The sequence below is a fragment of the Xyrauchen texanus genome, chromosome 15, assembly GCF_025860055.1.
Source record: "Xyrauchen texanus isolate HMW12.3.18 chromosome 15, RBS_HiC_50CHRs, whole genome shotgun sequence".
Taxonomy (NCBI): domain Eukaryota; kingdom Metazoa; phylum Chordata; class Actinopteri; order Cypriniformes; family Catostomidae; genus Xyrauchen; species Xyrauchen texanus.
This window is the reverse complement of record NC_068290.1, coordinates 2,034,698-2,061,164: the sequence shown is the minus strand read 5'-3', so window position 1 is coordinate 2,061,164 and position 26,467 is coordinate 2,034,698. Positions and strand designations below refer to the sequence as shown.

The window sequence follows — 26,467 nt, the reverse complement described above, 5'->3', positions numbered from 1 at the left end:
GCGTCGGTGCTTGAAGCCGTTTCCTCTGAAAGCCGCCCGAGCTGTTCTGCTGAAGCGACACGCCGTTGCCCAACGACAGCGTGCTGGAGGCTTTCCTCGCACTGTCAGAAGGTGACACATCTAAACAACATAGTTACAAAAGGAAGAAAGACAAAGAGAATGAAGTACACAATTCATACAGAATACGACTGAAAATCATGGATCCGACATGTAAATGAGCATGCTACATAAAGACTAGAAACACAATAACTAAACCAAACTAATTATTCATTAATACTTTGGGATATTTATTTAATCATTTTGTTGTTGCTATAATTATTCTGCTTCCACTCGTGAAGTCAATGGCAGCCCATAGAACCGTATGATGGAAAATGCTGAAATTTGGCACATTGATAGGGGTGGGTATGACTAGCCTCCACACCAAATTGGGGGTCTCTAACTCAAACTCTCTAGCACCACCAACAGTTCAATGTTTCACTTATGTTTCGGCTTATCATTTTTTAACCGTAAGTCGTAGAAACAAAACACATTTTTATTCTGATACATTGGGTCATGCCGAGTCCCAATGGGTCGCATCGTTTTTAAGCTCACTAGATTTTCCACCATTTTGAAAAACATACTTTTTCGAATCTGTCCTAGACCGTATGTCTGATTCGCTCGAAATTTGGCACGTATCATCAAGAGACACTCATGATAAAAACGTATGAGATTCATGATGATTCACCAAACCGTTCTCGTATACGGCATCAACGAATTTGACGGCAAACACACCAAAATGGACACGAGGCTGTATCTTCGCAACGCTTTAGCGCTTTGTCATCACATCCATGATGGTTACAGGTAGAGTTTTGGCACAGCGCCACCTAGTGGTCAAGAAATATGAAAAATGTCTATCTTTGCGGTTAACTTCTAAATAGTTTGGCCAAAAATCACAAGACGTATCTCTTTAGATTCCTTGGGACATACGGGTTGATTGATACCCAATTTGCCATAGTCTTCCTTTCTGCTATTTAGAATTTCCTTCAAAACATACTTTTTTATGTTTTGAAGGAAATCGTGTATTATCAAGGGACACTCATGACAAAAAGTTACGAAAATCTTCTTGATTGACCAAAACGTTTTCATGTAACACATAAACAAATTATATGGCAAGATGCCAATAAGGATCTGAAGCTGTATCTCATGAACGCTTTGGCGTATTGACATGAAACTTCTTATGTGGCACTGTGACCAAGCCCTGACAATGCCCTGACAATGCCATCAAGTTATAAGCAACTATAAGCTATTCATTTTTCCCCTTTTTCTCCCCAATTTGGAATGCCCAATTACCAATGTACTTTGAAGTCCTCGTGGTGGCGTAGTGACTCGCCTCAATCCGGGTGGCGGAGGACAAATCTCAGCTGCCTTCGCGTCTGAAACCATCAATCCGCACATCTTATCATGTGGCTTGTTGAGCGCGTTACCACGGAGACATGGCATAGCATAGTGTGGAGGCTTCACGCCATCCACCGTGGCATCAACTAACCACGCGCCCCACGAGAACAAACCACATTATAGTGACCACGAGGAGGTTAGCCCATGTGACTCTACCCTCCCTAGCAACCGGGCCAATTTGGTTGCTTAGGACACCTGGCTGGAGTCACTCAGCACGGCCTGGGATTCAAACTAGCGAACTCAAGGTGTGTTATCCAGCGTCTTTACAACTGAGCTACCCAGACCCCCTATATTAAACGAATGTTTTAACCACTCTGCTTGCAATAATCATTTAAAATGTTTGCCAATGGTGTGCTAAGCCCCCTAATTGCAACGAATCTATGATTGATCATATGTTTTTTCTTGAACGTGTTCCTGTCATCGTGTAATATAATAATAATCAATTGTATGAATAAGTTGATGGATCAAAATGGATTTTAAATTGGTCAGATTTCATTTGAAGGGCAACTAGGACCCAATATTGCCATGGTATTGTGAGGTTTCTTTAACTTGTTAATGTAGTAATACCATGGTGTACGTTTAAGTACTATGGTATGTATCAAAGTACCAGCATCTGATGCTATCACTGTACCCGGGTACCGTTACAGTACAGTACTTTCTGGTAAAAGTATAATCAAAATTGAAAAATACTATTTAATAAAGAAAATCCATGGTTTGCATGGATTTAATGGACTTTAAAACACTTTATTTCTAGAATCAAACAAAAATGGAGATATTAATACTCAAAGCGTGACTCTCAAATGAACTGCAACCAATTATAAAGCGTAAGATGAGATGAGATCACCACAGACAACACTAATGCATCAGATCACAGACAGCTTTTACCTGATGAATCAAAACTCTGAGACATGCTAAGAGGTCGCATTACTGTAAGAAAACAAGCAGGACGTTAAGCAGGCAAGTATTTTGATATTTAGCATAGAAAAATCAATGTAATAATTATCATAATGGGATTGTTTCACACAAAAATTAACAATTAAGTCTAGACACCCACATATTAGTTATATAGCTTATTTTTTTCCAATGTATGTCTTGGATATTTTGCTAAATAACCCATTTGTGTTCCACAAACAATCAATAACATGAGGGTGAGCAAATGATGACAATTAGCTTTGCCTGTATAAACAAAGTCAACATGAAAAGCCGTTTGCAACCTTTAGATATATTATGTCAGTATTTGCATTGGCTATACCAGCAAATACAAAAGTGTGTCTGTTATCTCCAGCGCATGTATAGCAAGATTAGATTTGCAATTAAGACTAAATAAGAAATAGACGCCCGTGTATGAAGCGTGAACAGGGTATGCAACACATTGGCTGATGCGTTGCAATCGCAGGAAATGTCAGATAAGACAGATTTACTCTGGTCATTTATCTCAATTGAATGTTGTCAATTGAGCGTGAGTTTGATGACAACATCGAGCTATAAGTGTTCTGTTATCATGCTGTAACAGAGCAAACCATGTGCAGTGACCTTCATCCATGATGCATTGTGTTTATTCAGCATCAATGAATTAACTGAATAACGTCTTGTTTATGTCAATCATGTGCGTTAGAATCTCACCGAATCTACTCCTCCGGATCTGATCGGGCGATACGGGTCTCAACTTCCTCTCTGACTTGATTTCCTCAAGAATGCGTTCATGAAGGCTGGGAGGATGTTCAGCCTGTGGCTTGAGCTTGCGTGCCGCTACCTGAAATCACACGTAATCAATCACAATTTATTTAAATGAAACTTACGTTTAGATGGAGCTTGTACCTTAAACATCTAGGCCTATTAATCCTATCCCAAGAGTATATAAGGAGCTGCTTCCCTCCATCTCCCTGACAGTATGGACAGCACACCATATCCATTTCCCGTAATGCGCTTCAGGACTTTATGAACCAGTGAACTTCTGAAATCCGATTATAAGAATGATAGTCTGACCCACACTAATGTAAGTGACAAGAGTGATTTAAATAAACCCCACTATGGGGGTCTGGGTATCTCAGCGAGTACTGACGCTGACTATCGCACCTGGAGTCGCGAGTTTGAATCCAGGGTGTGGTGAGAGTCTCCAGCTGGGCTTCCTAAGCAACCAAATTGGCCCGGTTGCTAGGGAGGGTAGAGTCACATGGGGTAACCTCCTCGTGGTGGTGATTAGTGGTTCTCGCTCTCAATGGGGCGTGTGGTGAGTTGTGTGTGGATCGTGGAGAGTAGCATGAGCCTCCACATGCTGTGAGTCTCCGCAGTGTCATGCACAACGATGCGCGGATTGACGGTCTCAGACGCTCAGAACTGAAACTTGTCCCCCGCCACCCGGATAGAGATGAGTAACCGCGCCACCACGAGGACCTACTAAGTAATGAGAATTGGGCGTTGCAAATTGGGGAGAAAAAGAAAAAAGAAATAAACAAATTCAACTAAATAAACCTGTCTATTACAAAATCGAAACATCTGTCACAAGTCACATGTCTTCTGATGACTTTTAACTGGAGGCTGGAAGGCTTACCATCAGACATTTATCTTAGATTCCAAAAGTCGAGACCGTCAATCTGCGCATCTTATCACGTGGCTTGTTTCACCACATTATAGCGACCACGAGGAGGTTACCCCATGTGACTCTACCCTCCCTAGCAACCGGGCCAATTTGGTTGCTTAGGAGACCTGACTGGAGTCACTCAGCACACCCTGAATTCAAACTCGCTACTCCAGGTGTGATAGAAGCGTCAATACTTGCTGAGACACCCAATAATTATGTTTTTTAAAAATAAGCGAGGAAATGCAAAGAAAAGACTTTAGTTAGGGGAAACGTCCCTTGACACCACATACATCATGTCTCCAATATATTGTGAATAATAATAATAATAATAATAATAATAATATATAGGCTATGAAAAGCTTAATTGGGTAAATATAAAAAATAGAGCATTGTAACGAAGTCTCCGTCATTTCAAAATAAGAGTCCCCAGTGTGGATTTCAGGCTTATTTAAAGTGTTAAAAGTCCCATGTTACATACCCAATCAAGAGATTATTATTGCTTGAAAAATAAACAACTTCTGGGATTTTTTTCATTTTGTACTCTGGCCTCTCTGTCTAAGAAAATATTGTGGCACAATTGTCTACGAATTGATTTTAAAAACTATCGGCCGATTAAATGGTCTGCACTTATATAGCGCCTTTTTTAACCTTAGAGGTTACCAAAGCACTTTACACTGCGTCCCATTCACCCATTCACACACACACTCACTCACTCACTCACTCACACACTCACTCACTAACACACCAATGATGGCAGAGCTGCTCTGCAAGGTGCTAGCCTGCCATTGGGAGCAACTTGGGGTTCAGTGTCTTGCCCAAGGACACTTCGGCATGTGGAGTCATGTGGGCCGGGAATCAAACCACCAACCCTGCGATTAGTGTCCGACCCGCTCTACCACCTGAGCCACAGCCGCCCCTAAATTAATCGATTATCTGCCTTTTCCACCACCAAAATCCACTATCGGCGAACCTCTACTGACCAGTGTCTGAAATGAACTTTTATTAACGCTCCAGTGATGTTTGTGTCATTTTTGACCACTTTAGGAATTAAAGCATCTTAAATATTGTATCTGGTTAAAATGCCATTTGGGATGTCTGTAGGACTTTTCTGTATTTGTTTCAAAGACATACAATGTGTACTGATTCCAACGATCAGGTTTTTTTAACTCAAAATGAAGAGTTTACTGTGAAACTATCTACCGTTAAATTGTAACGACACTGGCACTCTTTTTCCACATTCTAGATGAAATGTTACAATAATGATGTTTTTTCAGTGTGAAAGTGAAGCCAGTGTCAATGTCTATGTAAATCAGAAGGGAGATGTGCTGCATATCTACTGTAATGCATCGGGGCTTTTTTGACCAGACCAAAACGCCAGACCGATCCACTGGAATCGATTTTCAGTGACATTTTTAACTTTAAGGGATTTTTGCCCTTGAACCTAAACACAGTTTGTGGCCCAATTATTCAAAACACTTCAATAAAAGTCTCTTCACTTTTGCGTTGAAAGGAGTCAGTTGAGGTGGTTTGGGCATCTGGTAAGGATGCCCCCTGGGCGCCTCCCTAGGGAGGTGTTTCAGGCACGTTCAGCTGGGAAGATGCCTCGGGGAAGACCCAGGATTAGGTGGAGAGATTACATCTCCACACTGGCCTGGGAACGCCTCGGGGTCCCCCAGTCAGAGCTGCTTAATGTGGCTCGGGATAGGGACGTTTGGGGCCCCCTGCTGGAGCAGCTGCCCCCGCGACCCGACTTCGGATAAGCGGTTGAAGATGGATGGATGGACTTCACTAAAATCAAAATAACTGCCTTTGATATTTTTAAAATAATGTATTAAAAATAATAGTTATTTTAAATACTGATATTTATTGTGAAAAGCGCTACACAAGTACATTTGTAAAAGTACACAATAAAACAAAAAACACTGTTTTAATGCAGCTTTACAGAGAATAGTGAATTTCTTACTGTAGCTGTCAATACAATCAAATAATCGTGAGTATTCAAATGATTTCAGAATAAATGGTAATGTCAAAACAAATGTTGGCAGACCCTCAAGAATCCCCACGCGTCCCCCTGTACCCCAATTTAAAACCCCCCACTCTAAAAGACAGTTTATCTAAATATATATATATATATCTGCGAGTGGCATAATGACCTGCGTTGTTTATCACTTATAAACAAGAGCGAAAAATAGCAATAAATCATGCTAAATTATATGGACAAAAAAACGTACAGTGTATATTTTTAAAATACCTCTTCATGAGCAGTAAATGTGGTGTAAAGATGATGTACACTCACGGGGTTGAGGGGAGGTCTGGACCTGATGAACTCCAGAATGATCTCATGAGCACTCTTCTTTAACTTGGGAGGAATATCTCCATTCACCTGACAAACAGAGAGAACGAGACAAAATATATATGAGATCTGAGTATTTAGAACACTTGGACGGTCATTCACAGCATTAGATCCCAAAATATCAAAGCGAGTGACATTTATTTTGTGTGAAATATTGCACAAGCACATTTTCAAGCAACACTGACTTCATACAGCCATTAAAAATCACCTTGATACCAGTTGGTCACTGGTAAAGGTCACTGACTGTGGCACATATGCACATCATTGCACAAATCATTTGAGATGGAATGTTGACAAGTTAGATTTAGATACATTGTTTCATAGGTCACACAAAAACCCACCATGACCTTGCGTAGTTTGTAGCGTTTAGCGCGAATGTCGTCCATGAGCATCTCGTAAGGCGTCAGCTGGAACTCGATCGGCAGCGGGTTAAACTGCCGTTCCTGAACCTTCTTCAGCTTCGCACCGTTCCTCAAATCTCGCATGACCTGCACCCAGAAGCACGCCTGGCCACATACGGCAGAAACGCGTGTCAATCAAACAGACACATGTCAGATCTGTCCTTAAAGACTCGTTCACCCAAAAATGAACTCTCCTTTAAGCCATCCTAGATGTGTATTCCTCCTTCAGCAGAACCGAAGGGAACATTTTTATAAACACATTCAAGCTCTGTTTGTCCATACAATGCAAGTAAACAGGTGCCATCAGGCTGCTGGCTGTTTGACGGTCCAAAAGTCATATTTAGTCAGGATTAAAGTAATCCACACGACTCCAGTTGATCAGTTAAAGTCTTATGAAGCACATCGATATGTTTGTGTAAAAAAAAAAAAGATAATTAAACGTTTTAAACTTTAAATCATTACTTCTGTCCAGCGCTGGGATGCTGTTTGAAATGACCCAACTCTCGCGTGAGAGACTTTTCAATTTTGGGTGAACTCTTCCTTTAATGTCTATTAACAGAAAAACAATGACATAGCTCAGATCATTTATTCTTGGAATAATTTAAGAAATGTTGGGGTTAACGATATTGCCCCACGGTCTGTAAAAATATACAGGAAACTCCTGTAAAGACGTCTGAAGAGTCGATGAAATGATACTTATAAAAGTGACAGGAGAGCCAATCAAATGTCTCCATTCTTTTGAAAGACAGCTCACTTACCCAATCAGCATTCTGCAACTCGTTTAGCTCCCTGCCCGGATCGTCGATTGTGCCGCCCTCCATCTTGAGCAGGTTCTGTCCAATCAGAATTGAAATACCAGCAGAGCCAATCAGAATTCTCTAGAGTCTAAGGATGCAGCAGCATATCACTGTATTATTATTACTCCTAACAATTGCTTGAATCTCACAAATCCGACTCATTTCATCACAAAATAATTAAGACTTTTTAACCCTTTAAGCTCTGTAGAAGTTTTTGTTTTCCTGTTTCAGTGGCATACCCACAATTAAAGGCTTATTACTCGAGGAAATTAACAAGGAGGGTCAAGTGTTTGGTATCATTGTAAAGAAAACTGCTGAAATTTCACACAACAATGGAGCCCAAAATTAACAGTTTTTCTTATTTGACATTATATATCTCTGGGTGTAAATGAGGTGGCTCCAAAAAACTACTTTCATTTTGTTCCCAATCATGTCAACTGTATCTGAGTAAAATATTGTGTTGATACGACAAAGCAATCAAAAGTTACAGCATTACAAATATAATATGATTTATTATGTGTCCAAAAGACTCTCCGAACCAATAAAACATAATAATTGTACATTAGTAATAATTACACATGCAAACACAACAATGACTAAAGGTTTGCAGAGCATGCAGACATGATTTTAGTCATGAGATTTCACAGAATGAGTTTCATTCTGTGTCATTTGAGTCATCATTGAGTCTGTGTCGTATATTTGGTGCCATCTCCTGGTGGTCATATGTAACATTGTGCTTCATGTGGATTATCTAATGATCTATACATCTGATTATCTTGTGTGTGGACTCGTTTGAAAGATAATCACAGACTCTAATTAATGATATGTGATATTATATATTCCGTTTATTTTTCGTGAAGTTATATCCAAAAACGCGGCATAATAAGCAACAAAAACATAATTGTCAAAGACATATATTTAGCTGTTACTCACTATATTTATGTCTGTGAGTAAAACAAATAGTCTGGTTGTATTTTACTCTTTAAGAGCTTTCCAACGACATATGACACATGAATATTTGATCAGATTGATGTTTTTACTGATTGCAGTAATATGTGCAGTGCTACATTATTAATACATTTCCAAAATGAATACTTCTGATTTGTCTGCAAATTTCAAAGCACTTGTTCAGTTTTGGTCATAACGCACACATGCACTGGAAAGTAGAGTTTTTAAGCTTTCAGATGATACCTATTGTGTGTTGGTCAAGACTGAAGTTAATTCATATTTTGATGATTATTTATTTTTCTCACGATTTTTTCATCCAAGCTTAAAGGGTTAAAATGACTGCAATGAGAATTTTGAACGCATATTTGCTTTATTGTCCAGAAAATAATTAAAAAATGCAAAAAATCCGAAAATATAAATTTTCTGTCATAAATTACTCACTCACTCTTCTGTCGTTTCAAACCTGTATGACTTTCGTTCTTTTGTGGGACACAGAACGAGATTTGCATCTTTTGTATTTTTGTCTTGTTTTCTAAAAAAAAAAGCCCATTTTACTTGAAGCAAAACAACAAGATATTAAATCTTGTTTTTAGATAAATCTAACAAAATTGAGTAATGTTTATGCTTAAAGAAAAGGGTAACCCCCTTTACAGTATATTTGTTTTACCCCATTGGCAAATAGTTATTTCTTGTTACATGCATAAACGTTACTTAATTGTAAGTCCAAGACTTGACATTTATCTAATAACATGAGCTGTGATTGTGTTATTTTGATTGCATATGTTGATGGAGTCACTGCTGATTTTTATGCACTCTGACCTTAGATGTTATGATGACATTTACATGTATCAGCCTAATAACTTATATAAAACTGTCTCAGGGATAACTGATGACTCTGACATTCATTCTCCCATTATAATGTTATTGTGCAATGAAAACATACTGTAACTTTAACACCTGACCTCCCATTTGCATGTCAATGATACTTATTAAGTATACAAAAGATTGTCCCATCCAGTCACAGAGGTAATAATGAGGAAGTAGGATAGATACTGTTATTCCTGAACATCAGAAGAATGAACAATAAGAGTAAAAATTTGGTAAAGTCTGTGTCTGTGTGTAGCACCTGCCGCTCTGCAGCTCCTGAAGAATCACAAAGTTACAAACTGGCGGCTGAAGTTTCTCCCTGATCATTTCAGTCTGATGATACATTTTAGCACTTATTGTTTATGAATCTGTCACAATGTAACGCAGTATTACAAAGAGGCTGTTATTAAAGGATGCAGCAGTTAAAACTTATACACAGTGGAAAGAAAAATATGTGCACCCTTTGGTATGAGCTGGTTTTCTGCATTAATTGGTCATTAAATGTGATCTCATCTTCATTAAAGTCACACGTATAGACAAACACAATGTGCTTAAGATAACAACACACAAACATTTATAATCTTTCATTTCTTTATTGAACACACCCCGTTAAACATTCACAGTGCTGTGGAAAAAGTAAGTGAACCCTTGGATTTAATAAACGATCGATCCTCCTTTGGCAGCAACAACCTCAATCAAGCCTTTCCGGTAGAGGCGGATTAGACCTGCACAACGTTCCGAAGGAATATTGGATCATTCTTCCTTACAGAACTGCTTCAGCTATATTCGTAGGATTAACACAACCTTTTTTCTGAAGGCCTTAGAGAACTCGTTAGATCTTGGCATGATCACACCACACACCTCATAGCAAAGAGAACACCAGACACTAGATGTGAGCAGTTACGTACTTCATTTGTATTATTATCCCTGTCCTGTTGCTGTATTGTTTGTGCACTGGAAGCTTCTGTCGCCAAGACAAATTCCTTATACGTGTAAGCATACTTGGCAATAAAGCTCATTCTGATTCTGAAATATTGCATGGGGCAGCCCCAAAATGCACCAGAGTTTAAGGGGTTAAATGTACTGTAAGAAGAGCCCTTCCGCCTTCACAAAATCATCTCTCTGTGCAAGTTCTGCTCATTCCCATAAGGGTTTACTGTTACTGCACCAAGAAGCTGCAAGTTATTTTAAAACAAAGCTGCTGCCACAGCGAGACCACCATAATCCCGCCAGCATTTCGGACTCAACTACAGGGAGAAAATACCTGCAGTTCAAGCATTGAAGCAGCGACTATACAGTAAATAAAAACCCAAACAAAGTGTAGACAAAACGACACATGCATGGCATCATTTTGAGCTCTGTGGTCTTGTGTTCTTTGTGTTTTGTGACCTCTCACCTCTTTGGCACTCTTGATCTTATCCAGGAAGGTGTGGAGCTCTTTGGTCTCGGCGTAGAGAGCTCGGCACACGGCCTGATAGTGAGCGGGCGCGTCTGCAGGGGTCAGCAGGTGAAGGGTGCACAGCTACAGTAAAGATACAGGAAACAGATTTTCAGTTATAAGTTTGAATATGAATAACATGAGGCATATTGAAGCATAACGTGGCATTTGCATGTCCTAGTTTGTTATAAATGAATTAAATGGACAGAAGGTGTTGTGAGTCACCTTTGGCTTCACACTGGCAGCAAACCATCCGTCTGTGCATTTTGTAGCTAATTAGTGAAACAGCCTTACTCAACATAAACATAAATAAGCATTATATGAATGAGTGTACCAGACCAGCCCACCACATACTGGGTTCGAGTCCCGGCCAAACTAGGACCTTTCTGTGTGGAGTTTGCATGTTCTCCCAGTGTTTGCGTGGGTTTCCTTCGGGTGCTCGGTTCCCCCACAAGTCCAAAAAACATGCAGGTATAAGTGAATTGGAGACTCTATATTGCCCTGTATGTGTGTGAGTGAGAGTCCCCAGCCACTGGGGTTTGCGTCAGGAAGGGCAAACGGCTTAAAACTTGTGCCAAATCAAATATATATATATGCGGGACAAGCGCTAGGAAAGAGAGTGAGAGTCAGTTACAGTATATATTTAAGCAATAAGGCTATAAAAGACAATATTGCAATATTGTGAATTTCCATAGTGAATGGATTTTAGACATGACTATTGTGGCAGGGCGGAGGTTGGGGCCGGGTCGTGATTCCGCACACCCGGCCCCAATCAGGCTAATCAAGCCTCAGAGAGGGATAAGGGCCGACTGGAAGCTGCAGTGGGACAGAGAGAGAGATTTATGGACACCTGTGTGTGTTTATAATGTTTATAATGTTTATAATGAAAATATTATTTATATTGTCAAGTCGGTTCTCACCTCCTCCATTCCCTTTAACTTTGTTAAACTGGTGCCAAAACCCAGGAAGGAGAAAGGATGCGCTGTAGTAGTTCTCGCCACTACCATCCACCCCAACGGAGCAGCCGTGGCCATCCGCCAGAGGATGGAGGAGCCCAGCCGCCTGGAAGCGGAGGAACGGCCGCCGACCACGAGAGGAGGAGGGGCTCCCAAACAACCGCCTGGAGCAGTTACCACTGCCAGGGGCGGGGGAGACCCCTACCGTCCACCAAAAACATGGTGGGGGATTCGTCCGCCAGGGGCCATAGGTCTGCCTCCAATCCACCCGGGGATTATTTGTTATTTATGTGTTTTTGGAGCCCATATGCCTCTAATACCTTGATGATGTCACGGTAGCCGCGGATATGGCAGGGATGGGCGAGATTCTCCTCTGCATCATCCTCCTCTTCCTCAGTGGCAGCGTAGCCTTCATCAGGGCAGGAGTCGCTCTCTGTGTCGGCAACATTCGTCATGAGGTCAATGAGCTGCTCCAGTGGAGGACTCAGCTCACGCTCCTCGTTCTCTTTCAGGCCGTAATCCAGAGCCTTATAGATCATAATGCCGAGAGACTCGATCACCTGCAGCACAACAATACAAACATTCATCAGCAAACATTCAGTTGCCTCCGCTTCTGAGACCGTCAATCCGCGCATCTGATCACGTGACATGTTGTGCATGACACCGCAGAGACTCACAGCATGTGGAGGCTCATGCTACTCTCCACGATCCACACACAACTCACCACATGCCCCATTGAGAGCAAGAACCACTAATCACCACCACGAGGAGGTTACCCCATGTGACTCTACCCTCCCTAGCAACCGGGCCAATTAGGTTGCTTAGGAGACCTGGCTGGAGCCACTCAGCACGCCCTGGATTCAAACTCATGACTCCAGGTGTGATAGAAGCGTCAATACTCGCCGAGATACCCAGACCCCCTATAAGTTATTATTAATAATCTATTCCCCTATGGAAAAAAATTATATACTTTTACTTTCAGAACCAGGCTGGTGCAGTCTATTGCAATAATTAATGATTGTTTTTAAACAGGTTTCCCAAACACTACCCTGTTTGCCTGCTGTGTAGTTTTTTCCATGTTAATACACTTTCTCAAATACCATCTTAATATGCAGAACAATAAGAAAGTAATTTGTAGGTTTTTGAAAACTCTCCGGTTATTTGCACGTACTGTCTGTGCTGGTTTAGCACCCGATTCACTAAAGAAATTATGGAGATCGGACAACATTGCAAACTGCAATTTGCATGCGCAATTTCGATCTTGCAAGTTAATTCTGAGTGCATAAAGCTGGAAAGTGTTACAAAGTTATCTTGAAGAGTTTAGATATTCAGCTGTCCACAGTTAGACAAACTGTCTATAAATGGAGGGCGCTAGCAAGGCGCTAGCCTGCCATTGGGGGCAACTTGGGGTTCAGTGTCTTGCCCAAGGACACTTAGGCATGTGGAGTCATGTGGGCCAGGATTCAAACCACCAATCCTGCGATTAATGGCCAACCCACTCTACCAACTGAGCCACAGCCGCCCCAGCCCTGTACTATAGGTGCTCTCACTAGAAGTGGCCGTTAGATATCCATCAGTCCACAGTTAGACAAACTGTCTATAAATGGAGGTGATGTAGTACTATAGATACTCTCACTAGAAGTGGCCGTTAGATATTCATCTGTCCACAGTTAGACAAACTGTCTATAATTGGAGATGATTTAGTACTATAGGTACTCTCACTAGAAGTGGCCGTTAGATATTCATCTGTCCACAGTTAGACAAACTGTCTATAATTGGAGATGATTTAGTACTATAGATACTCTCACTAGAAGTGGCCGTTAGATATCCATCAGTCCACAGTTAGACAAACTGTCTATAAATGGAGATGATTTAGTACTATAGATACTCTCACTAGAAGTGGCCGTTAGATATTCATCTGTCCACAGTTAGACAAACTGTCTATAATTGGAGATGATTTAGTACTATAGGTACTCTCACTAGAAGTGGCCGTTAGATATTCATCTGTCCACAGTTAGACAAACTGTCTATAAATGGAGGTGATTTAGAACTATAGGTACTCTCACTAGAAGTGGCCGTTAGATATTCATCTGTCCACAGTTAGACAAACTGTCTATAAATGGAGATGATTTAGTACTATAGGTACTCTCTCTAGAAGTGGCCGTTAGATATTCATCTGTCCACAGTTAGACAAACTGTCTATAAATGGAAATGATTTAGTACTATAGGTACTCTCTCTAGAAGTGGCCGTCCAGCCAAGATGACTCAAAGGGAACACTGCAGAATGATCAATGAGGTATAGAAGAACACAAGAGTGACAGATAAAGACTTGAAGGAATCATTGGAACTCGTTAACATCTCTGTTTATGAGTCTTCTATACAGAAAACATTAAACAGGTATGGTGTTCATGGCAGGACAATGGCTGCTGCACTGTAACAAATGTCAGTAATTTTAACGGTAAGAGACTGTAAGAATGCTACAGTAAAAGAATGTTAATTGCTTTAAGGTAGTTACCTTAAAATAAACAGTAAAAAATAATAATACTGTAAATTTAACAACACAATAAATGTAATTTTACAGCAAAATGTAAAAAGTATAATTTTACCATACAACATTTACATTACATTTACATTTATGCATTTGGCAGACGATTTTATCCAAAGCTTACAGTGCACTTATTACAGGGACAATCCCCTAGAGCAACCTGGAGTTAAGTGCCTTGCTCAAGGGCACAATAGTGTTGCCGTGGGGTTCGAACCAGCGACCTTCTGATTAACAGCCCTGTGCTTTAGCCCACTACACCACCACCATGCTTTTATCCAAACAATTAATGGTAAAATTGTATATTATGTTTAACAAAAGAGTATATGTACGTTTTACAGTAAACTATTGTTAAAATTATGGTAAAAATCAATACCAGGTACCACCAGCCACCTGCTCTCTAGTTATTGGTATTGGAAACAGACATTGACAAACCCACTATTGAGGAATCACAGTGCATATTTGAAATAGGCTTAAGTAAGATCCATCCCACATGTAACTCTAGTTGATCTACTGTACAAAGGTCAAGTGTGCTTGGAATGCAAACTGGAATCTGTTGGGGAATTACAGCTACTATAAATCTCTAATTGGCCCTGAAAATGTCACCAGCTGTTGACATCCAGTTAATGGACTTCTATGACATTATCATTCAAACTGCCATCCGAGAGCTCACCAGCTGTGATTCAGACCAGAGAGAGCTGGTGGTGAAAGCTCACATCTGTGGTCCACAACACTTTATATTAGGTGTCTTTAACTACTATGTACTAACAATAAAATACATATAATACAATGTATTTATAGTGTAAATGCATGTTGCTCTGCATAATTCTCACAAGATTGAATATATAAACCTATAGGTTTAGGTTTAGGTTAGGATTTGGTTAGGAGAAAGGTTAACAGTGTAACTACAGATGCAATTAAATTTAGGTACTTTAAATGTAAATACAATGCAAGAACACATAGGTACATAATAAGTACCTTGTATCACAGTTTTAGATACAAAGTAGTTAAAGAAACCTAACATAAAGTGGGCCCAAAAACCCCAAACCCAAAGTATTAAAGTTTGGTCCATTTGTGCTGCAGACATGAACGATACCTCAAATCATGCGACATGCTGAGGAGAGGTGTGATAATATTTCTTCAACCAACTGGACATACAAATTTTACCTGGTGGATGATGAAACATCCACCAGGTAAATAAATGATCCACCAGATGAAATAAAAATAGGGTTACATTGAAAATGGGACAAGGGTTGGGCTCTTTTACATTTACACACTTTAATCCAAAGCGACTTACAGTGCACTTATTACAGGGACAATCCCCCCGGAGCAACCTGGAATTAAGTGCTTCGCTCAAGGACACAATGGTGGTTGCTGTGTGGATCAAACCAGCAACCTTCTGCTTACCAGTTATGCGCTTTAGCCCACTACGCCACCACAAACTCCACCTTTTCACTTGGGCCAGTAAGCAACCAATCAGAACCCTCTAGCAACCTTCTAAAAACACCCTAGGAACCGCATAGTAACAGCCTAGCAACAGTCTAGCAACGTCTCAAACAGTGGATCACAAAAAAATACTGGACAACTGATGTGTGTATTTCAATGGCTGATATATCAAGAGGGTTAGGTGTAAATGGCAAAAAAAATACAATTTATCAACAGCAAATCAGATGTGTGCAAAATGTCTCAAGTGTAACAAACACTTATTTTATGCAATATTTACAAAAATTAGCATGAACGTGAAAAGAAAAAAACCTTGAAAACAGAAAGTGTTTTCATAAATATTGGTGGATTTTGGAACTGACACAAGGGAGCACTAGCATGGTTATTGGCCAACGGCAATAATCACAAAATGGCGAAAATATCTGCCGATTAATCGGCCTGGCCGATATATCGTTCTATCACTACAAAAAAAAAAACACTGAAAATATTTTTGCAATCATTTGGTAGGCACGCATAACCCCCTAGCAACCAACCAGAACACCCTAGCAACATGCTAAGACACACTCAAAACCTACTACACTACTGCATCAGTTTCACACTAAAGCATTTAGATTGCAAGATGAACAGTCACTCATTAATGTTAACATGTTATTATGTCTATCCTCCTGAGACCCCGTGTCCACATGTGTGGACATTGTATTTTGGCTTCGCTATCGGCTCTGCAAAATCTAAATTCATTTAAAATCACTGATCTCAGTTCAGGAGACTCTAGGCTGTCTTTAAAGGGTTAAACTTCCTCGACACAGTGAGTCATGTGACAAAACAACATGGCGCTGATCACAGCGGAGTTTGTCTTTGGGAGAAACGCCAACAAAACTGCATCTGGTAAGAAACCTCATTATGTTTTTACATTGAAACCTGTTTGAATCGAAAAATTAGAATCTCTAGTTTCATCCGATATGCCATTTTAAACATTTGAGCGATTTATTGCGAAACTGCACAATGACCACATATGTGGACTATAGGCTAATTTTCCTTAAAATATATTATATTCACTGTGCATTATCGCATTAAGGTAATTTCTGATGTCTGTAACATCTCAACAATATAAGTAACCAGCATTCTTGGACACATAAGAAACAATTTAATAAAATAAAATGTGACTTTCTATTTCTTGGTATTATTTAATATTTCACAACTTAGTCTTGCTGTCCACATATGTGGACAACAATTTTTAGGAAAAGTATTTGATATAAACATATAATTTTTTGCATGTGTCTTAGGGGTTACTACTATAGTTACTAATTAAAAAGGGGGAATGGAAAATGCACACAGCACACAGGGTCTCGGGAGGCTATAGGTGCTTTGGAAGCATTAAGGATTTCTACATATTACAGGTCCCACATCAACGAAATAAGGATTTGTGTTCATTCATAGCTGATACTCGTACTGGCATGAGGAATGAGTAGCAGTGTTGATCCTGTCCATCACTCACCTGTGTTGACGATCGAAGGGTATTAGGAGTACCTGTGGAGAAAAGACAAGATAACAATCAGCCACAGATGATAAAGATATAAGACGACATCTTACAGCGCTCAGTACACAAATATCTGTTATGTAATTGACTGGACAATCTGCAGCACTGATTGTTCTTACATAAAACACTCTGACGGCAAATGTGCAAATGTGATGGATGACCATTATTACGGCATTAATGCAGACAATTCCCTCTAAAACAACTCAAAGTTTTACAAACAACCTGCATATATCGGTATACTTAAAACAAAAAATGCATGATAATGCATGTGAAATTATGTAGGGCTTTGAATCAGAATAATCTCTAGGCAGAAAATGACTGGTAATTAGCAACCAGTGCCTAATTACAATGACTTCAAGCAATTACTGCTTAGAGTATACACTCACTTAAAGGATTATTAGGAACACCTGTTCAATTTCTCATTAATGCAATTATCTAATCAACCAATCACATGGCAGTTGCTTCAATGCATTTAGGGGTGTGGTCCTGGTCAAGACAATCTCCTGAACTCCAAACTGAATGTCAGAATGGGAAAGAAAGGTGATTTAAGCAATTTTGAGCGTGGCATGGTTGTTGGTGCCAGACGGGCCGGTCTGAGTATTTCACAATCTGCTCAGTTACTGGGATTTTCACGCACAACCATTTCTAGGGTTTACAAAGAATGGTGTGAAAAGGAAAAACATCCAGTATGCGGCAGTCCTGTGGGCGAAAATGCCTTGTTGATGCTAGAGGTCAGAGGAGAATGGGCCGACTGATTCAAGCTGATAGAAGAGCAACTTTGCCTGAAATAACCACTCGTTACAACCGAGGTATGCAGCAAAGCATTTGTGAAGCCACAACACGCACAACCTTGAGGCGGATGGGCTACAACAGCAGAAGACCCCACCGGTACCACTCATCTCCACTACAAATAGGAAAAAGAGGCTACAATTTGCAAGAGCTCACCAAAATTGGACAGTTGAAGACTGGAAAAATGTTGCCTGGTCTGATGAGTCTCGATTTCTGTTGAGACATTCAGATGGTAGAGTCAGAATTTGGCATAAACAGAATGAGAACATGGATCCATCATGCCTTGTTACCACTGTGCAGGCTGGTGGTGGTGGTGTAATGGTGTGGGGGATGTTTTCTTGGCACACTTTAGGCCCCTTAGTGGCAATTGGGCATCGTTTAAATGCCACGGCCTACCTGAGCATTGTTTCTGACCATGTCCATCCCTTTATGGCCACCATGTACCCATCCTCTGATGGCTACTTCCAGCAGGATAATGCACCATGTCACAAAGCTCGAATCATTTCAAATTGGTTTCTTGAACATGACAATGAGTTCACTGTACTAAAATGGCCCCCACAGTCACCAGATCTCAACCCAATAGAGCATCTTTGGGATGTGGTGGAACGGGAGCTTCGTGTCCTGGATGTGCATCCCACAAATCTCCATCAACTGCAAGATGCTATCCTATCAATATGGGCCAACATTTCTAAAGAATGCTTTCAGCACCTTGTTGAATCAATGCCACATAGAATTAAGGCAGTTCTGAAGGCGAAAGGGGGTCAAACACAGTATTAGTATGTGTTCCTAATAATCCTTTAGGTGAGTGTAAACCTTATATATATATATGTATTGTTATATTGATGCACTGATCCCGATATATAAGGCATTCCTAAATTATTTCTATGAATTTATAAACTTCTGTATACATTGTTTTTGTGCACCACAGTACAGCATTTAAATGGCACAAAAACAAATCTATTTTTTAAAATATATAAACTTCTAAAGACATGAAATGAGATTTTGCAATATATGTAGGAAGTCATGATGACTCACATTAAAATAAAGACTCAAGTCAAATCAGTATCCTTATAAAAGCTGTTTTATTCCACATGGAGGGGGGTCCACACATGGGGGCGGCCATCTTTAAATGCTTGAAAATTGTATTGATAATATGATACATGAATACGATAAATGAAACAAATCACTATATCGGCTGATAACCGACCTGGTCCAGATATTGAATACATTCATTGTTTATATCTATGCATTGTTAAATTGATGCAATATTGTGAAAAGTCTGAAAATATTTTTTTTTATATTATTTCCTTTTTGTACAGACTGAAACATTAAAACCCCCACTAATATTGGCTGATTACCGATATAGTCACATTATATCAATCACTCCTAGTTTATGTATTTTTTAGGGCTGTTGATTTAACGCGTTAATTCAGTGCGATTCATTTTATACAAAATAACGTGTTAAAAACATGTACGCAAATAATCGCAATGCCCACGGACCATAATAAGGAAGATTCCTGAGAAACGCAAGCCTGTAGTACCACCTGTTCACTCCAGGGGGCAGTAAGTGAAACTTCAGCTGTATGAGCAACACACAGTTTATACAGTGAAGAAACACTTCAGCAGCAGAACAACACAATCATGCGTTACTTTCTTGCGTTCAAAACACTTGATGCAGCGCAAATGCGATCTAAGGGATCTCAAGATGTGTTTAAGTATTAAACTATATTTAACTTGACACAGTAACCTAAACATTTTATGTTTATGATGCAACGCACCCGAGACGCTACACAAGCATGTCTGACGCAGGATTGAGATTGACAAAATTTGGAAATACCCACAAATATTTAATCATAAATAAAATCAAAGAAATTTCCTTTAGCAATACCTAAGAACAATTTCCAATTTGAGTAACAAGAAAGCTGTAAAGTGTATTGAAATATGTAAACAATTTGATAATTTTATTAAACTGTTTATTTATATATTTTACTCTTGGCTCTAGATGTAAAAGTTTTGTAAGCATTAATAAAAAAAATTGTTTTATGTCTGACGCAGGTGTACATTGACGGGTCCTTAAACAAGCCCTCATAATAAATCTCTGATTGATAAATTTACTTGTGTAATGGATTACTGTGAACTGTGTGTCAATGATTGACTTATGATCAATAATATGATATTAAACAATACATTGTATTCTAAAGCCGCTTTTTGTATCGTCTTATTAATGATTAAGAATGTAATGCAATTTAATTATCTGAATATATTTTATTATATATATATATATATATATATATATATATATATATATATAAAATTGTTTAAATATTTAAAGATAACTATGTATAATTATATATTGATATAAATATGTATAATCATTATATATTGAATTATTGTTATATAAGGGGCTTTCTCAGCTATTTTTTAATATGCGATTAATCACGATTAATCGGTTTAATTAAAAAAAAATGTAATCGATTGACAGCCCTAGTATTTTTAGATTGATGCAATATCATCAAAAGGTTTATTTTTTTTTGTAGGCTGTTTTTTCTTTTACATGACACAAATCATAACAAATATTATCAGCCCATTAATATTCAATATTGACCGATTCTATAAATAAACCTGAGATGGTTCTGATATTTAATGCATTCCTTGTTTACTTCTGTGTATTGTTGAACTGATGCAATATTGTCAAAAAGGCTGATAAAATGTAACCACTTTGTTTCACATGAAATTCTATTTAAACATCAGTCAGTAACTAATCACAGTCAAAGAAACAGCTCTGTGTGCTCGGAGCATTCTAGAGTCAACACGACATTTCTGACAAAGCAACTTCTCCTTGAACCTACAAATCCAATCACCACGTCTCATACTAGATAACAATGACACAAGCATTTACTGTGACACCAGGGCCCGAGAGACAGTAGAGCTCCACTCCTCAGATGATACACTATACAGGAAAGAAAATCACATAGGAAATCTCCTAGACAGCACTGAGACTAAATGGAGAGCAAATGAAGAGACAAAGTTGACACAAAACTGAACTGTGCAACCAAAGTCCCAATAATAGATTTGGTGCATAACGCTGGACTTAAACAAGCTCAAAATACACCGGGGACGTGGCTCCGTTTCAATGATGTATATGTTAGTAATTAACAAATTAAATTATATATGTATTTTACTAAATGAGGTTTATTGATGAGGAATAAAAAACTATCGGCACCGATTAATTGGCAAAACCGATATATCGGCCTATCTCTAATATAGAATATATGAATACAAATATGAAATTCAAACCATGATGGTGACTTAAATATATAAATGCATGTTCATAACTAGAGGTAAACCGATATATCGGTTTTACAGATTAATCGGTGCCGATAGTTGATTTTTGGAACTATCAGTTATTGGCAAAAATCTCTGCCGAGGGTTGCAGATTGTTTTTTACTTATATATATATACACTCACCTAAAGGATTATTAGGAACACCATACTAATACTGTGTTTGACCCCCTTTCGCCTTCAGGGGGTTTTGATTCAACAAGGTGCTGAAAGCATTCTTTAGAAATGTTGGCCCATATTGATAGGATAGCATCTTGCAGTTGATGGAGATTTGTGGGATGCACATCCAGGGCACAAAGCTCCCGTTCCACCACATCCCAAAGATGCTCTATTGGGTTGAGATCTGGTGACTGTGGGGGCCATTTTAGTACAGTGAACTCATTGTCATGTTCAAGAAACCAATTTGAAATGATTCGAGCTTTGTGACATGGTGCATTATCCTGCTGGAAGTAGCCATCAGAGGATGGGTACATGGTGGCCATAAAGGGATGGACATGGTCAGAAACAATGCTCAGGTAGGCCGTGGCATTTAAACGATGCCCAATTGGCACTAAGGGGCCTAAAGTGTGCCAAGAAAACATCCCCCACACCATTACACTACCACCACCAGCCTGCACAGTGGTAACAAGGCATGATGGATCCATGTTCTCATTCTGTTTACGCCAAATTCTGACTCTACCATCTGAATGTCTCAACAGAAATCGAGACTCATCAGACCAGGCAACATTTTTCCAGTCTTCAACTGTCCAATTTTGGTGAGCTCTTGCAAATTGTAGCCTCTTTTTCCTATTTGTAGTGGAGATGAGTGGTACCCGGTGGGGTCTTCTGCTGTTGTAGCCCATCCGCCTCAAGGTTGTGCGTGTTGTGGCTTCACAAATGCTTTGCTGCATACCTCGGTTGTAACGAGTGGTTATTTCAGGCAAAGTTGCTCTTCTATCAGCTTGAATCAGTCGGTCCATTCTCCTCTGACCTCTAGCATCAACAAGGCATTTTAGCCCACAGGACTGCCGCATACTGGATGTTTTTCCTTTTCACACCATTCTTTGTAAACCCTAGAAATAGTTGTGCGTGAAAATCCCAGTAACTGAGCAGATTGTGAAATACTCAGACCGGCCCGTCTGGCACCAACAACCATGCCACGCTCAAAATTGCTTAAATCACATTTCTTTCCCATTCTGACATTCAGTTTGGAGTTCAGGAGATTGTCTTGACCAGGACCACACCCCTAAATGCATTGAAGCAACTGCCATGTGATTGGTTGATTAGATAATTGCATTAATGAGAAATTTAACAGGTGTTCCTAATAATCCTTTAGGTGAGTGTATATATACTGTATATATAAGCCCGAAATTTCACCGGGGATTTGGCTCCATTTCAATGATCTATATGTTAGTAATTTCCAAATGAAATTATATATGTATTTTACTAAATGAGGTTTATTGATGACGAATAAAAAACTATCGGCACCGATTAATCGCTAAAACAGATATATCGGCCTATCTCTAATATAGAATATATGAATACAAATATGAAATTCAAACCATGATGGTGACTTAAATATATAAATGCATGTTCATAACTAGAGGTAAACCGATATATCGGTTTTACAGATTAATCGGTGCCGATAGTTGATTTTTGGAACTATCGGTTATTGGCAAAAATCTCTGCCGAGGGTTGCAGATTGTTTTTTACTTTTATATATATATACACTGTATATATAAGCCAGAAATTTCACCGGGGATTTGGCTCCATTTCAATGATCTATATGTTAGTAATTTCCAAATGAAATTATATATGTATTTTAATAAATGAGGTTTATTGATGAGGAATAAAAAACTATCGGCACCGATTAATCGCTAAAACCGATATATCGGCCTATCTCTAATATAGAATATATGAATACAAATATGAAATTCAAACCATGATGGTGACTTAAATATATAAATGCATGTTCATAACTAGAGGTAAACCGATATATTGGTTTTACAGATTATTTGGTGCCAATAGTTGCTTTTTGGGACTATCGGTTATTGGCAAAAAATCTCTGCCGAGAGTTGCAGATTGTTTTTTACTTTTATATATATATATATATACTGTATATATAAGCCAGAAATACACCAGAGGACTTGGGTCCATTTCAATGATCTATATGTTAGTAATTTTTCCAAATTAAATTACATATATATTTTACAAAATGAGGTTTATTGATGAGGAATAAAAAACTATCGGCACCGATTAATCGGCAAAACCGATATATTGGTCTACCTCTAATATTGAATATATGAATACAGGGGCGGATATACCGGGGTGGCAAATGCCACCCTAAAAGAATACCTTGCCACCCCTGCTGCCACCACAGTTGGCAGCAAAGAATGAAACGTTATGGCCAATTTGACAATTTACGAGCGCGAATCTCCAATGCCCGACTGCACTGAATGCAGCACGAGATGGCGCCAGAGCGGCAAGAGACTGATCAGTTTGGAAAAATGTGTGTTCTGAGTAAACAATTAAAGCGATGTCCAATACCTCGTTTGAGTGCCGTGACCTATTTGTATCCACAGTGTATTTCTGCTCACTTTAGTACAGCTCAGTCCATAGATCTTCATGTGTAAGTTTTTCTTTGTATAGTTTCTTCTTGTACAAATGCTGCATGTGTTTGCTTCCCCTCTCACACATCTGCCTGTCATCACCTGTGTCTTACCTTAATGCCTTTCCGGTGATAATGCCCGTACTTCAATCATACTTCTATCTCCTATTAAGTGAGATCACATTGTATGGTCACTTATTCCTAGTATGAACTGTTTCACATGTAACCTCAAATGCAAGACATTGATTGCATGAGATTAAGTTTGTCTGTATGAGTTTGTAAATGGCAGCCTGTGCCCTTTTTTAGTGTGTACATACTATTTCTCATCAAACTGTGATAACGTGATTAAATTAAGTATATATAAGTCTGCCATATGTTGCCACCCCTCAAAAATTCCTGCCCCCCTCTCGCCACCCCATAAATATTTTTCTAGATCCGCCCCTGTATGAATACAAATATGAAATTCAAACAATGATCATGACTTAAATATATATAAATGCATGTTCATAACTAGAGGTAAACCGATATATCGGTTTTACAGATTAATCAGTGCCGATAGTTGCTTTTTGGGACTATCGGTTATTGGCAAAAATACACATACATTGTGTTTCCAACTTCACATCTTGTGAATAATAATAAAGCAAACATCATCTTGGGGAAATGTGTATATATATATATGCAAAATCCTCCATCTGGTGAATATAGGCTATACAAAGCTTAATTTGGCAAAAGCTTAAATACAGAGCATTGTAATGCAGCCAAGACTCCGTCATTTCAAAATAAGAGTCCTCTGTGAATTTTGTGCTTGTTTATAGTTAAAAGTCCAGCGTTCTGCACCAAATCTGGTTATTATTGGGATTTTGGTTGCACACTAAACCTCAATGTATGAGCCTGTCATAATAAGGAGAGACTAAGAAATGTTTCATCATTCTATAAATACATTTTTAAAAAAACAAACCGATTAATCATTTATGGGCCTTTTCCACCACCTTAGATATCGGTGCAGGCTAAATCCACTATCGGTCGACCTCTAATATTTAGTGATGCAGAATAATATGGAGGAAAAAAAATCTAAACATACAGTATGTACCATGTTACAAATTATACCACATAGGCCTGTGCACCCTAAACATTGTACATGCAATACTACAAATAAGGTGGTGATGCAATAATATCCATCATTTGTTTTGCAGTATAATATGGGAGAAATTGAAACATTTATTTTGAATGTTGCAAACCATAAAGCAACCCAAATGTATGACAAATAACATGTATTATCAATAGAAACACCCAAAACCCATGTTGGTGCATGTAATGGAAGCGGATGGTGTTGATTTGTCACCTCCGGAATGTAACCGCACAGCTCCATCTTTATGAATCCTCACATCTCCCGGGCCATCGGAACCAGCAAAGCCATCAGAACCGCGATTTTTCTCCAATAAAGAGCGACAGCACTGGTAACACACAGCCCACGCCTGCTCTTCATTGATGGGCTGCTTGTACAGATGTAAAATCTCTTCCAGGGAGAGTTCTGCATCCTCCTCCTCGTGTATCAGCTTCTGTCCGCCCGCAGCAGCATCAGCATCAGCATCATCAGCATCAGCATCTTTCCTCCGCGCCATCCTCTCATCCTATCCGCCACAGACAGGAGGAATGTGATGGAGCTCGATGCACAGACGGCGTCACCACCTGCGGTCATGGAGAGAGGTATGGATGAGCTGCTGATCAGTGCTGTTTGTGTGTCCCTGCCATTGAACTGAAAGCGAACATGCGAGAACGGAAAATCGACGCGGTACAGGGCTTCTAAGTGGGCGGGGCTTAGGTCAGTGGGCCGAATGTTCACTTTGATTGGTCAGTGACAGTGGGTCTCTAAAAATGATCATTTTCATATTTTATTTCATCTTGTTCTTACGCTGACACCTAGTGGCTTGGATGCAGCATCATTTAAAATCAATGTTTTGGTTGCTGAGATTAAGGGAGTTGCGCTCAGCTGGTCATGTGACTCTAACATGGCCGCCCCCATGTGCGGACCCCCTCCATGTAGAATAAAACAGCTTTTATAAGGTTACTGATATGACTTTAAACTTTTTTAACACGGACAAAATTACTGCACCTTTAAATTAAGTTATATATATATATATATATATATATATATATATATATATATATATATATATATATATTACGTTTTTGTGCCACTTAAATGCTGTACTGTGGTACACAGAAACAACGTATATCTCAGTTAGGGTGACAACATTAAATTAAAAAATGTACATTTATTACGAAAACATAATGATAAACACAAACTGCAGTAATTAACTACATTTTGTATTAAATAAAGCAAAGCGACTTCTGTCCAGGGGCTCGAATTAATTTGGGAATCATTTACTTGAACTAGTTTATTTACATAAACCATCCGAACAAACCGATTCACTTCAATGGACTTCCCAAA

The 26,467-nt window shown here is 39.1% G+C and overlaps 1 protein-coding gene across 1 annotated transcript in view; it reads right to left on the bottom strand.

The window, feature by feature from the left end:
* LOC127655734 (protein spire homolog 1-like) overlaps nt 1–25,757 on the bottom strand; it is a 40,103-nt gene extending 14,346 nt beyond the window's left edge. Inside the window, exons 1-10 of the mRNA XM_052143696.1 lie at nt 25,358–25,757; nt 17,256–17,287; nt 12,096–12,335; nt 10,778–10,903; nt 7,528–7,602; nt 6,710–6,874; nt 6,312–6,398; nt 3,058–3,187; nt 2,320–2,361; nt 1–120 (exon numbers count right to left, since the gene is read on the bottom strand). The exon at nt 1–120 is cut by the window's left edge and continues 29 nt beyond it. Of these exons, the coding sequence (XP_051999656.1) occupies nt 1–120; nt 2,320–2,361; nt 3,058–3,187; nt 6,312–6,398; nt 6,710–6,874; nt 7,528–7,602; nt 10,778–10,903; nt 12,096–12,335; nt 17,256–17,287; nt 25,358–25,637 (1,297 nt within the window). The 5' untranslated portion in view covers nt 25,638–25,757. The remainder of the gene's footprint in view (nt 121–2,319; nt 2,362–3,057; nt 3,188–6,311; nt 6,399–6,709; nt 6,875–7,527; nt 7,603–10,777; nt 10,904–12,095; nt 12,336–17,255; nt 17,288–25,357) is intronic.
* Between the last annotated feature and the right edge of the window lie 710 nt (nt 25,758–26,467).